The 12,919-nt window shown below is 41.0% G+C and overlaps 1 protein-coding gene across 3 annotated transcripts in view; it reads left to right on the top strand.

Moving 5' to 3' along the window:
- The window catches only part of LOC106057861 (uncharacterized), a 67,476-nt gene extending 54,557 nt beyond the window's left edge, over positions 1-12,919 (top strand). For all 3 annotated transcript variants that reach the window (XM_056044642.1, XM_056044641.1, XM_056044643.1), the window contains one exon: positions 12,851-12,919. In XM_056044642.1, coding sequence (XP_055900617.1) covers positions 12,851-12,886 — 36 coding nt within the window. In that variant the 3' untranslated portion in view covers positions 12,887-12,919. The remainder of the gene's footprint in view (positions 1-12,850) is intronic.

Raw genomic sequence — 12,919 nt, forward strand, 5'->3', positions numbered from 1 at the left:
TTGACTGGCTGCCTGGTCATGTGGATGTCATACTTGACTGGCTGCCTGGTCGTGTGGATGTCATACTTGACTGGCTTCCTGGTCGTGTGGATGTCATACTTGACTGGCTTCCTGGTCGTGTGGATGTCATACTTGACTGGCTTCCTGGTCGTGTGGATGTCATACTTGACTGTTTACCTGGTCGTGTGGATGTCATACTTGACTGGCTGCCTGGTCATGTGGATGTCATACTTGCCTGTTTACCTGGTCGTGTGGATGTCATACTTGACTGGCTGCCTGGTCGTGTGGATGTCATACTTGACTGGCTGCCTGGTCATGTGGATGTCATACTTGCCTGTTTACCTGGTCGTGTGGATGTCATACTTGCCTGTCTACCTGGTCGTGTGGATGTCATACTTGCCTGTTTACCTGGTCGTGTGGATGTCATACTTGCCTGTTTACCTGGTCGTGTGGATGTCATACTTGACTGGCTTCCTGGTCGTGTGGATGTCATACTTGACTGGCTGCCTGGTCGTGTGGATGTCATACTTGCCTGTTTACCTGGTCGTGTGGATGTCATACTTGACTGGCTTCCTGGTCGTGTGGATGTCATACTTGACTGGCTTCCTGGTCGTGTGGATGTCATACTTGCCTGTTTACCTGGTCGTGTGGATGTCATACTTGCCTGTCTACCTGGTCGTGTGGATGTCATACTTGCCTGTTTACCTGGTCGTGTGGATGTCATACTTGCCTGTTTACCTGGTCGTGTGGATGTCATACTTGACTGGCTTCCTGGTCGTGTGGATGTCATACTTGCCTGTTTACCTAGTCGTGTGGATGTCATACTTGACTGGCTGCCTGGTCGTGTGGATGTCATACTTGCCTGTCTACCTGGTCGTGTGGATGTCATACTTGCCTGTTTACCTGGTCGTGTGGATGTCATACTTGCCTGTTTACCTGGTCGTGTGGATGTCATACTTGCCTGTGTACCTGGTCGTGTGGATGTCATACTTGACTGTTTACCTGGTCGTGTGGATGTCATACTTGACTGGCTGCCTGGTCGTGTGGATGTCATACTTGCCTGTTTACCTGGTCGTGTGGATGTCATACTTGACTGGCTGCCTGGTCGTGTGGATGTCATACTTGCCTGTTTACCTGGTCATGTGGATGTCATACTTGACTGGCTGCCTGGTCGTGTGGATGTCATACTTGCCTGTTTACCTGGTCGTGTGGATGTCATACTTGACTGGCTGCCTGGTCGTGTGGATGTCATACTTGCCTGTTTACCTGGTCATGTGGATGTCATACTTGACTGGCTGCCTGGTCGTGTGGATGTCATACTTGCCTGTTTACCTGGTCGTGTGGATGTCATACTTGCCTGTTTACCTGGTCATGTGGATGTCATACTTGACTGGCTTCCTGGTCGTGTGGATGTCATACTTGCCTGTTTACCTGGTCGTGTGGATGTCATACTTGCCTGTTTACCTGGTCATGTGGATGTCATACTTGACTGGCTGCCTGGTCGTGTGGATGTCATACTTGCCTGTTTACCTGGTCGTGTGGATGTCATACTTGACTGGCTGCCTGGTCGTGTGGATGTCATACTTGCCTGTTTACCTGGTCGTGTGGATGTCATACTTGACTGGCTGCCTGGTCGTGTGGATGTCATACTTGCCTGTTTACCTGGTCATGTGGATGTCATACTTGACTGGCTGCCTGGTCGTGTGGATGTCATACTTGCCTGTTTACCTGGTCGTGTGGATGTCATACTTGACTGGCTGCCTGGTCGTGTGGATGTCATACTTGCCTGTTTACCTGGTCATGTGGATGTCATACTTGACTGGCTGCCTGGTCGTGTGGATGTCATACTTGCCTGTTTACCTGGTCGTGTGGATGTCATACTTGCCTGTTTACCTGGTCATGTGGATGTCATACTTGACTGGCTTCCTGGTCGTGTGGATGTCATACTTGCCTGTTTACCTGGTCGTGTGGATGTCATACTTGCCTGTTTACCTGGTCGTGTGGATGTCATACTTGACTGGCTTCCTGGTCGTGTGGATGTCATACTTGCCTGTTTACCTGGTCATGTGGATGTCATACTTGACTGGCTGCCTGGTCGTGTGGATGTCATACTTGACTGGCTTCCTGGTCGTGTGGATGTCATACTTGACTGTTTACCTGGTCGTGTGGATGTCATACTTGACTGTTTACCTGGTCATGTGGATGTCATACTTGACTGGCTGCCTGGTCGTGTGGATGTCATACTTGACTGGCTTCCTGGTCGTGTGGATGTCATACTTGCCTGTTTACCTGGTCGTGTGGATGTCATACTTGACTGGCTTCCTGGTCGTGTGGATGTCATACTTGCCTGTTTACCTGGTCATGTGGATGTCATACTTGACTGGCTGCCTGGTCGTGTGGATGTCATACTTGACTGGCTTCCTGGTCGTGTGGATGTCATACTTGACTGTTTACCTGGTCGTGTGGATGTCATACTTGACTGTTTACCTGGTCGTGTGGATGTCATACTTGACTGGCTTCCTGGTCGTGTGGATGTCATACTTGCCTGTTTACCTGGTCGTGTGGATGTCATACTTGACTGGCTTCCTGGTCGTGTGGATGTCATACTTGCCTGTTTACCTGGTCGTGTGGATGTCATACTTGACTGGCTGCCTGGTCGTGTGGATGTCATACTTGACTGGCTGCCTGGTCGTGTGGATGTCATACTTGCCTGGCTGCCTGGTCGTGTGGATGTCATACTTGACTGTTTACCTGGTCGTGTGGATGTCATACTTGCCTGGCTGCCTGGTCGTGTGGATGTCATACTTGCCTGGCTGCCTGGTCGTGTGGATGTCATACTTGACTGTTTACCTGGTCGTGTGGATGTCATACTTGCCTGGCTGCCTGGTCGTGTGGATGTCATACTTGCCTGTTTACCTGGTCGTGTGGATGTCATACTTGACTGTTTACCTGGTCGTGTGGATGTCATACTTGACTGTCTGCCTAGTCGTGTGGATGTCATACTTGCCTGTTTACCTGCTCATGTGGATGTCATACTTGACTGGCTTCCTGGTCGTGTGGATGTCATACTTGACTGGCTTCCTGGTCGTGTGGATGTCATACTTGACTGGCTTCCTGGTCGTGTGGATGTCATACTTGACTGGCTTCCTGGTCGTGTGGATGTCATACTTGCCTGTTTACCTGGTCGTGTGGATGTCATACTTGCCTGTCTGCCTGGTCGTGTGGATGTCATACTTGACTGGCTTCCTGGTCGTGTGGATGTCATACTTGACTGGCTTCCTGGTCGTGTGGATGTCATACTTGACTGGCTTCCTGGTCGTGTGGATGTCATACTTGACTGGCTTCCTGGTCGTGTGGATGTCATACTTGCCTGTTTACCTAGTCGTGTGGATGTCATACTTGCCTGTTTACCTGCTCATGTGGATGTCATACTTGACTGGCTTCCTGGTCGTGTGGATGTCATACTTGACTGGCTTCCTGGTCGTGTGGATGTCATACTTGACTGGCTTCCTGGTCGTGTGGATGTCATACTTGACTGGCTTCCTGGTCGTGTGTATGTCATACTTGCCTGTTTACCTGGTCGTGTGGATGTCATACTTGCCTGTTTACCTGGTCGTGTGGATGTCATACTTGCCTGTTTACCTGGTCGTGTGGATGTCATACTTGCCTGTTTACCTGGTCGTGTGGATGTCATACTTGACTGTTTACCTGGTCGTGTGGATGTCATACTTGCCTGGCTGCCTGGTCGTGTGGATGTCATACTTGCCTGGCTGCCTGGTCGTGTGGATGTCATACTTGACTGTTTACCTGGTCGTGTGGATGTCATACTTGCCTGGCTGCCTGGTCGTGTGGATGTCATACTTGCCTGTTTACCTGGTCGTGTGGATGTCATACTTGACTGTTTACCTGGTCGTGTGGATGTCATACTTGACTGTCTGCCTAGTCGTGTGGATGTCATACTTGCCTGTTTACCTGCTCATGTGGATGTCATACTTGACTGGCTTCCTGGTCGTGTGGATGTCATACTTGACTGGCTTCCTGGTCGTGTGGATGTCATACTTGACTGGCTTCCTGGTCGTGTGGATGTCATACTTGACTGGCTTCCTGGTCGTGTGGATGTCATACTTGCCTGTTTACCTGGTCGTGTGGATGTCATACTTGCCTGTCTGCCTGGTCGTGTGGATGTCATACTTGACTGGCTTCCTGGTCGTGTGGATGTCATACTTGACTGGCTTCCTGGTCGTGTGGATGTCATACTTGACTGGCTTCCTGGTCGTGTGGATGTCATACTTGACTGGCTTCCTGGTCGTGTGGATGTCATACTTGCCTGTTTACCTAGTCGTGTGGATGTCATACTTGCCTGTTTACCTGCTCATGTGGATGTCATACTTGACTGGCTTCCTGGTCGTGTGGATGTCATACTTGACTGGCTTCCTGGTCGTGTGGATGTCATACTTGACTGGCTTCCTGGTCGTGTGGATGTCATACTTGACTGGCTTCCTGGTCGTGTGTATGTCATACTTGCCTGTTTACCTGGTCGTGTGGATGTCATACTTGCCTGTTTACCTGGTCGTGTGGATGTCATACTTGCCTGTTTACCTGGTCGTGTGGATGTCATACTTGCCTGTTTACCTGGTCGTGTGGATGTCATACTTGCCTGTTTACCTGGTCGTGTGGATGTCATACTTGACTGGCTGCCTGGTCGTGTGGATGTCATACTTGCCTGTTTACCTGGTCGTGTGGATGTCATACTTGACTGTTTACCTGGTCGTGTGGATGTCATACTTGACTGGCTGCCTGGTCGTGTGGATGTCATACTTGCCTGTTTACCTGGTCGTGTGGATGTCATACTTGCCTGTTTACCTGGTCGTGTGGATGTCATACTTGACTGTCTGCCTAGTCGTGTGGATGTCATACTTGCCTGTTTACCTGGTCATGTGGATGTCATACTTGACTGGCTTCCTGGTCGTGTGGATGTCATACTTGACTGGCTTCCTGGTCGTGTGGATGTCATACTTGACTGGCTTCCTGGTCGTGTGGATGTCATACTTGACTGGCTTCCTGGTCGTGTGGATGTCATACTTGCCTGTTTACCTGGTCGTGTGGATGTCATACTTGCCTGTCTACCTGGTCGTGTGGATGTCATACTTGACTGGCTTCCTGGTCGTGTGGATGTCATACTTGCCTGTTTACCTGGTCGTGTGGATGTCATACTTGCCTGTCTGCCTGGTCGTGTGGATGTCATACTTGACTGGCTTCCTGGTCGTGTGGATGTCATACTTGCCTGTTTACCTGGTCGTGTGGATGTCATACTTGCCTGTTTACCTAGTCGTGTGGATGTCATACTTGACTGGCTGCCTGGTCGTGTGGATGTCATACTTGCCTGTTTACCTGGTCGTGTGGATGTCATACTTGACTGTTTACCTGGTCGTGTGGATGTCATACTTGACTGGCTGCCTGGTCGTGTGGATGTCATACTTGCCTGTCTACCTGGTCGTGTGGATGTCATACTTGCCTGTTTACCTGGTCGTGTGGATGTCATACTTGCCTGTCTACCTGGTCGTGTGGATGTCATACTTGACTGTTTACCTGGTCGTGTGGATGTCATACTTGCCTGTTTACCTGGTCGTGTGGATGTCATACTTGCCTGTCTACCTGGTCGTGTGGATGTCATACTTGACTGGCTGCCTGGTCGTGTGGATGTCATACTTGCCTGTTTACCTGGTCGTGTGGATGTCATACTTGCCTGTTTACCTGGTCGTGTGGATGTCATACTTGACTGGCTGCCTGGTCGTGTGGATGTCATACTTGCCTGTTTACCTAGTCGTGTGGATGTCATACTTGACTGGCTGCCTGGTCGTGTGGATGTCATACTTGCCTGTCTACCTGGTCGTGTGGATGTCATACTTGCCTGTTTACCTGGTCGTGTGGATGTCATACTTGCCTGTTTACCTGGTCGTGTGGATGTCATACTTGCCTGTGTACCTGGTCGTGTGGATGTCATACTTGACTGTTTACCTGGTCGTGTGGATGTCATACTTGACTGTTTACCTGGTCGTGTGGATGTCATACTTGACTGGCTGCCTAGTCGTGTGGATGTCATACTTGACTGGCTGCCTGGTCGTGTGGATGTCATACTTGACTGGCTGCCTAGTCGTGTGGATGTCATACTTGCCTGTCTACCTGGTCGTGTGGATGTCATACTTGACTGGCTGCCTAGTCGTGTGGATGTCATACTTGACTGGCTGCCTGGTCGTGTGGATGTCATACTTGCCTGTCTACCTGGTCGTGTGGATGTCATACTTGACTGGCTGCCTAGTCGTGTGGATGTCATACTTGACTGGCTTCCTGGTCGTGTGGATGTCATACTTGACTGGCTTCCTGGTCGTGTGGATGTCATACTTGACTGGCTGCCTGGTCGTGTGGATGTCATACTTGACTGTTTACCTGGTCATGTGGATGTCATACTTGACTGGCTGCCTGGTCGTGTGGATGTCATACTTGACTGTTTACCTGGTCATGTGGATGTCATACTTGACTGGCTGCCTGGTCGTGTGGATGTCATACTTGACTGGCTGCCTAGTCGTGTGGATGTCATACTTGACTGGCTGCCTAGTCGTGTGGATGTCATACTTGACTGGCTGCCTAGTCGTGTGGATGTCATACTTGACTGGCTGCCTAGTCGTGTGGATGTCATACTTGACTGGCTTCCTAGTCGTGTGGATGTCATACTTGACTGGCTTCCTGGTCGTGTGGATGTCATACTTGACTGTTTACCTGGTCATGTGGATGTCATACTTGACTGGCTGCCTGGTCGTGTGGATGTCATACTTGACTGGCTGCCTAGTCGTGTGGATGTCATACTTGACTGGCTGCCTGGTCGTGTGGATGTCATACTTGACTGGCTGCCTAGTCGTGTGGATGTCATACTTGACTGGTTGCCTATTCGTGTGGTATGGGCTGTCATCACGAACTTACTCCCCTTCCATCCCTCTCTTACTTCACTTCACTACCTGTCTCAGTGTTTATTATCTTGGCTCTTTGTGTCTAGTGATGACTCTCACTCTTACTGCATGTAATAACTTTGTTTGCATGATTACTAGAGTACTTTAAATTTATATTTTTAAAACTAATGACAACAATGTCACAACATTAATGAGCACATAATGAATACTCGTGAATAGTGATGGGAACTAAACTAAATTTTTTTAGTTAAACTAAAACTAAGTTTGAACTAAAAAAAAGTAATTAAACTTTTAGTTAATCACAAATTGAAACAAGATTACAAAGAGAGTTTGTGTTACACAAACTCAGAGGCGGCCCCCGTCGAAGTCGGATCCCTGTCGGATCTGCATATTCGCAAATAATATTCAAGAGGTGATTTAATATTGATGTAAAATGTTTTACACGTTTCGGATGTTCATTCAGAGTTGAAGATAATTACTTCATAGTCCAAACCTCCCGCAGGACGACGGGGGATGGGAGCGGGCAGGGTTTGAACCCTGGGCCATCCATAAATCTGAATGACAGTCCAGCGCGCAAACCGCACGACCAGGCAGCCATCCGATGGTCAAAAGTAATAATGTTTCAAAGATTCATTTGCCGTAAATTTAAATTTAATAAAAAAATAGTAGATTAGTTTTAGTATATTAAAACATTACAATATTGATCAAAACGTTTGGAAATGAAAATCTACACTTTTTTTTTTACACTTTAAGTTTAGAAATTGAAATTCTGCATCTTAATCTAGTCTATTTTAGTCTAAGCTAGATCTAGAAATTCTAGATCTAGACTCTAAAATAATTTTAATTAGAATATAAATCCAGATCTAGATATACTGTAATAAAAATCTAGATCTAGTTTAAAAAATCTAGATTAGATCTAAATCAAGATATCATTCCTTTTTTAAACGCGAGTCACATAACGAGGCTTAATAAACATTACTATACCGAGTTCTTTTTTCATTTCATTTGAAGAATTAATTCCATATAACGTCAGAGGGAAAAAAAACACTACGTCACACGGCCTAGCTAGACTAAAAATCGCCTTCATCTATAAGAGCCATTTATCGAGTGTTCATAGACTTTGGTGCACCGAGTGCGTTCTTTAAGCATTTCATTTAAAGAATTCATTCCATATGACGTCAAAGGAAAAAAAACACTACGTCACACGGCCTAGCTAGAATAAAAATCGCCTTCATCATTACGAGCCTTTTATCGAGTGTTCATAGACATTGGTGCACCGAGTGCGTTCTTTTAGCATTTCATTTAAAGAATTCATTCCATATGACGTCAAAGGAAAAAAAAACACTAGGTCACAAGGCCTAGCTAGACTAAAAATCACCTTTATCAACACGAGCCATTTCTCGAGTGTTCATAGACATTGGTGCACCGAGTGCGTTCTTTTAGCATTTCATTTAAAGAATTCATTCCATGTGACGTCAAAGGAAAAAAAACACTACGTCACACGGCTTAGTTAGACTAAAATATGTTTTCATTAATACAAGCAATTTTTTCGAGGGTTAATAGACATTGGTGCACCGAGTGCGTTCTTTTAACATTACATTTAAAGAGTCCATTCATATGACGTCAAAGAAAAAAAATTCCATTACCTCACAATAGGCTAGTACCGGTACCATAAAAAAAAATGTCTTTATTTACACGAGATATTTAACGAGGGTTCATAGACATTGGTGCACTGAGTTCTAATACATATTATTTAAAAAGGATCAAAGCCACATTGTTTTTGCGTTTTGTCTGTCAGTCGGTCTGTCCGTTATCTTGATATAAAAAAAACAACTAAAAGTTATTAAAAATTGATTAACCTTTATTTTACGTTTCAAAACATCGCAATAATTTTTAGGTATGAACACAATTGAAAAGTTTATATAATAGATTGTTCCGGATGTTTGTATAAATAGTAAAAGAAAAAGAGAATTTCAGATAAATGTAATACCGTTAATTAAATTTTTTGGATGGTCTCGTATAAAAATTAGATGTACTACAGCCACGTGGAGAGATTTTCATACCTTACTTTGGTGTTTGGATTCTGTTTTCCTTAAAAATCGGAACATAATATTAACGATAATTAGATTTTTTAATGTTTTAGGTAGAAAGTTAAATGTACTGTAAGAGAGTAGTGAGTTAAAATATTTTTCATAAAAATCCGTAAAAACATTATTTCGTAAATGAGAAGATTATTTGTTTATAGTTATAATGTTTTTTGTTTGGTGTAATGCACAAATTGTAAGACAAATTTCCTTACGGATAATAAAGATTATTATTATTATTATTATTATTATTATTATTTATTAATTAGAAGAGGGAGTTCAAACAATTATTTGGCGTTAGTAGATTTTTAAATAAATTCGGAAATTTCTGGCGACGATTTGTAAGAAACAAAATCCGGAACTTTCTTTATCAATTACAAAACTTCTATGTTATGTTTTACAAGAAAATTAAATGTCTAAAAAGTAATTTTCAGTAATCAATTCTAGAAAATTACTTTTTTTTTAAAGCCTTATGCGATTTTAAACAATCATTAGGCATAATTCATGTTTTATAAAACAATATCCGGAACATTTTTACACTTAATGAAATATAAGTCAGTATAGAGATTTTGATTTAGCATTAATATGCTATTTACATAAAAAACGGAACAACATATTATTGATAATGTGTTTTTGCAACGTTTAAGCATGGAAATTGAATGTAATATAAGTTAGAAGAGCAAACAAACATTTGTTGGCGTTGATTAGTTTTGCACAAAAAAATCCGGATACTTAAAACTATTGAGATGTTATGGGAGGAACATTAAAGGGTAAATCAGATTTTCAATAGCTTTTAGAGTTCTAGTTTTTTAAATCTAATCGTGACGGACAGACCGACCAACAGACAAAACGCACAAAAATAAGCTTCTTTTATTCGGATGGGGGCACTAAACAAAAAATAAATAAAATCTGATTTTTAAAAAAAGTTTAAGGAATTGGTTTAGCACCTGATCATGTTGCGACGTTACGCTACTGCACGAAAATCGCTGCATAAAAAGTCCATTTAAAAAAATGTGCGTGATATTTACATACAAAGTGCATTATTAGCCTTTATAAACAAACAGAAATGTTTTCTTTTAATTTTAGCAGCTAGTTGACCAGAAAAAACGTCTTTAACTATTATTTGTATTTGTTGTAAACATTTCCTGTACATTTTAAAAATATATTTGACTTAGTGATACTGAAAATACACAAAAATTGTCCATCTTTGTTAGCATATTGCAACATTGCCTCCCTTACATTTACGTAATTGTTTTAGAATTGGTGTATTTTTATGAAAAAATCGCTTGCATAATTAATTTTATAAATTAAACGGTTTGCTTTTAGAAAACCAAAAGTAGCCGTTGCACCTAAACTTTTCAAGCCGGATTTAATGATGAAATAATATTTTTCATATCTCTTCTAGTTTTCGAGATCTGAGTGTGACAGACGGACAGACGGACATTTTGCACAAACCTAATAGCGGCTTTTTCCCCTTACGGGGGCCGCTAAAAATTAGTTAAACTAAACTAAGAAACTTTAGTTAAACTTTTACAAACTATTTTGACCTTTTTTAAGGACGAAACAGCCAAACATGAAAAATATAAAGCACAACCAATCTCTTTAGCAAAATGTAATAAACATTTATTTGTGCACATGAAACAAAATTTAAATGTCTTTATGGGATAGATGTAGATCTTAATAGAATCACTAGAATTAGAATACTATTATAGAAAGAAATTAGAAGTAATTGTCCAAGTTCTAATATAAGTTACCTTTAGAAGTAATGATAAAACTGCACTCTAACTAACTCGACCTAGATTCTAGAATATTCTGGATCTAGATCTAATATCTTCTGCAAACGAAATGATCAGAAACATAATCTGGATCTAGAACTAAATCTAGCTACTAGACCTAGATCAAATAATTAATATTTTAATCAAAAAATAATCTAAGAAATACTAGTTAGGCCTACTACTACTACTACTATATCTAAAATCTAGATAGAGTCTCTAGTAGATATCTTAGTAACTCTAGATCTAGCTAGAGATTTTAGATTATTATAATTATGATTATAACTAGATATGGGTATTTATGTCTGTATTCTCTATAGTAGTTAATACTAGATCTAGTCTAACAGATCTAGTTAGTAGATATAAGTATAATTATAATAGAAGTAGATGTAGATCTAGTCTAGAACTTTAGATTTGGTTAATTTAGTATTAGATCTAGTAATAGTATAGTGACGACTATTATTAGTTAGTTAGATACAGTTAGTCTAGTATTATAGTCATTATAGATCTATTATCTATGCATCTTAGGTCTTAGTATAATAAGTAATTAGATATAATATATCTATATCTAATAATCAAATCTAGACTCTAATTTTAGAATAGTAGAATCTCTAAACTAATAGTTCTAGTCTAGTCTAATAAAGTAAAGTAATATAGATTTCAATTAATAGATCTATATTATTGACTTATAATTTTAAATTTACATCTAGATCTATTAAGACTACTAAGAGTTACTCTACTTAAGACTAAGAGACTAAAATAATTAAATATAGACTATTATGACTTTAGTAGTCTAGACTAATTCTAATAGGCCTACTAATAGACTAGACGTCACTAGACTCTAATTCTAGATCTATCTACTAGTAAAAAGTTTTAAAATAAAATAGAAAGAGTCGACATTTCTTTTAGATCTATAGTAAAGCAAAATTCTTTGTCTGCAGCTATACAGGAACACACTGGTGTTTAAAAAAAAAGCAACAAAATGTAGATCAATAGAAGCAAGGAATTATCAGGATTTATCAAGCAGCGAAACTTGCTAGAATATAATGAACACGTTTATTTTTCTCGCCTTTCAAATACATTGAATTGGCGGGAAAGCGACCATTATAGGGTAAAGGTCAAAAGGCTTTCTAGTGACCTGTGCACCCTCTAGTTATTTCTCCTCTCTATTATTTATTACATATATTCTCCAAATTACATAGATCTAAATATTTATTGGTATGTCTGTTAAAAAAGTTTGTAAAATTTGTAATTAAACTTTTTAGTTTGTAACTAAAAAAAATTAATTAAACTAGGATTTTAACTAAACTTTTTTTTTTAAATTAAACTTTGGCCTTAACTAATTTTTTTTAGTTAAACTAAAAGTTAGGAACTTTTTAGTTAACTTTTGCCCATCACTCCTCGTGAACTCAAACTCCTTATTGAAACTAATTTGTAATTTTCTAGGCCTATATAAGGCATCGACGCCCAGATGAAAATCATTTGATACATTTAATAACTAATTGATGAATGAATTGATAACTACAAACACGACACAAGTGAATAATTCTTCTTCCATATAATATACTAATAAAATAAAAGTATTTTTTAACATAATAGAGATAATCATTATAGAAATAAACAACAAAACAGCAATTAGTCATTCCATGCCAATTAGTCATTTCATGCCAATGAGTCATTCCATGCCAATGAGTCATTCCATGCCAATGAGTCATTCCATGCCAATGAGTCATTCCATGCCAATGAGTCATCCTTGCCAATTAGTCCTCTACGGTTACACCCTCCTCCATGCACTGAGCCCAGCACCGTAGACTATACTAGAGTTCCGTACAACTGTCTGTCATCTGATGACATTTTGAATGTCGCTCATCGTCTTACTAACTGCTCTTCGCCACTGTCGCTAACATCTATTCTGTCACTTAACAGACTCAAGACTGCCATCTACCTATTCCAAAGACTGTCACTCTACATAAACAAATAACCAAAATATCGCTAACAACTAAAATCTTTAAAAATATTTTTTTTCCAGATTACAGTATTTCTTTGCAAGCCTAAAGGATTTTAAGATTTCTTCTCAATAAAATGCTATTTAAAATGA

Source organism: Biomphalaria glabrata, chromosome 10 (assembly GCF_947242115.1).
Source record: "Biomphalaria glabrata chromosome 10, xgBioGlab47.1, whole genome shotgun sequence".
NCBI classification, from domain to species: domain Eukaryota; kingdom Metazoa; phylum Mollusca; class Gastropoda; family Planorbidae; genus Biomphalaria; species Biomphalaria glabrata.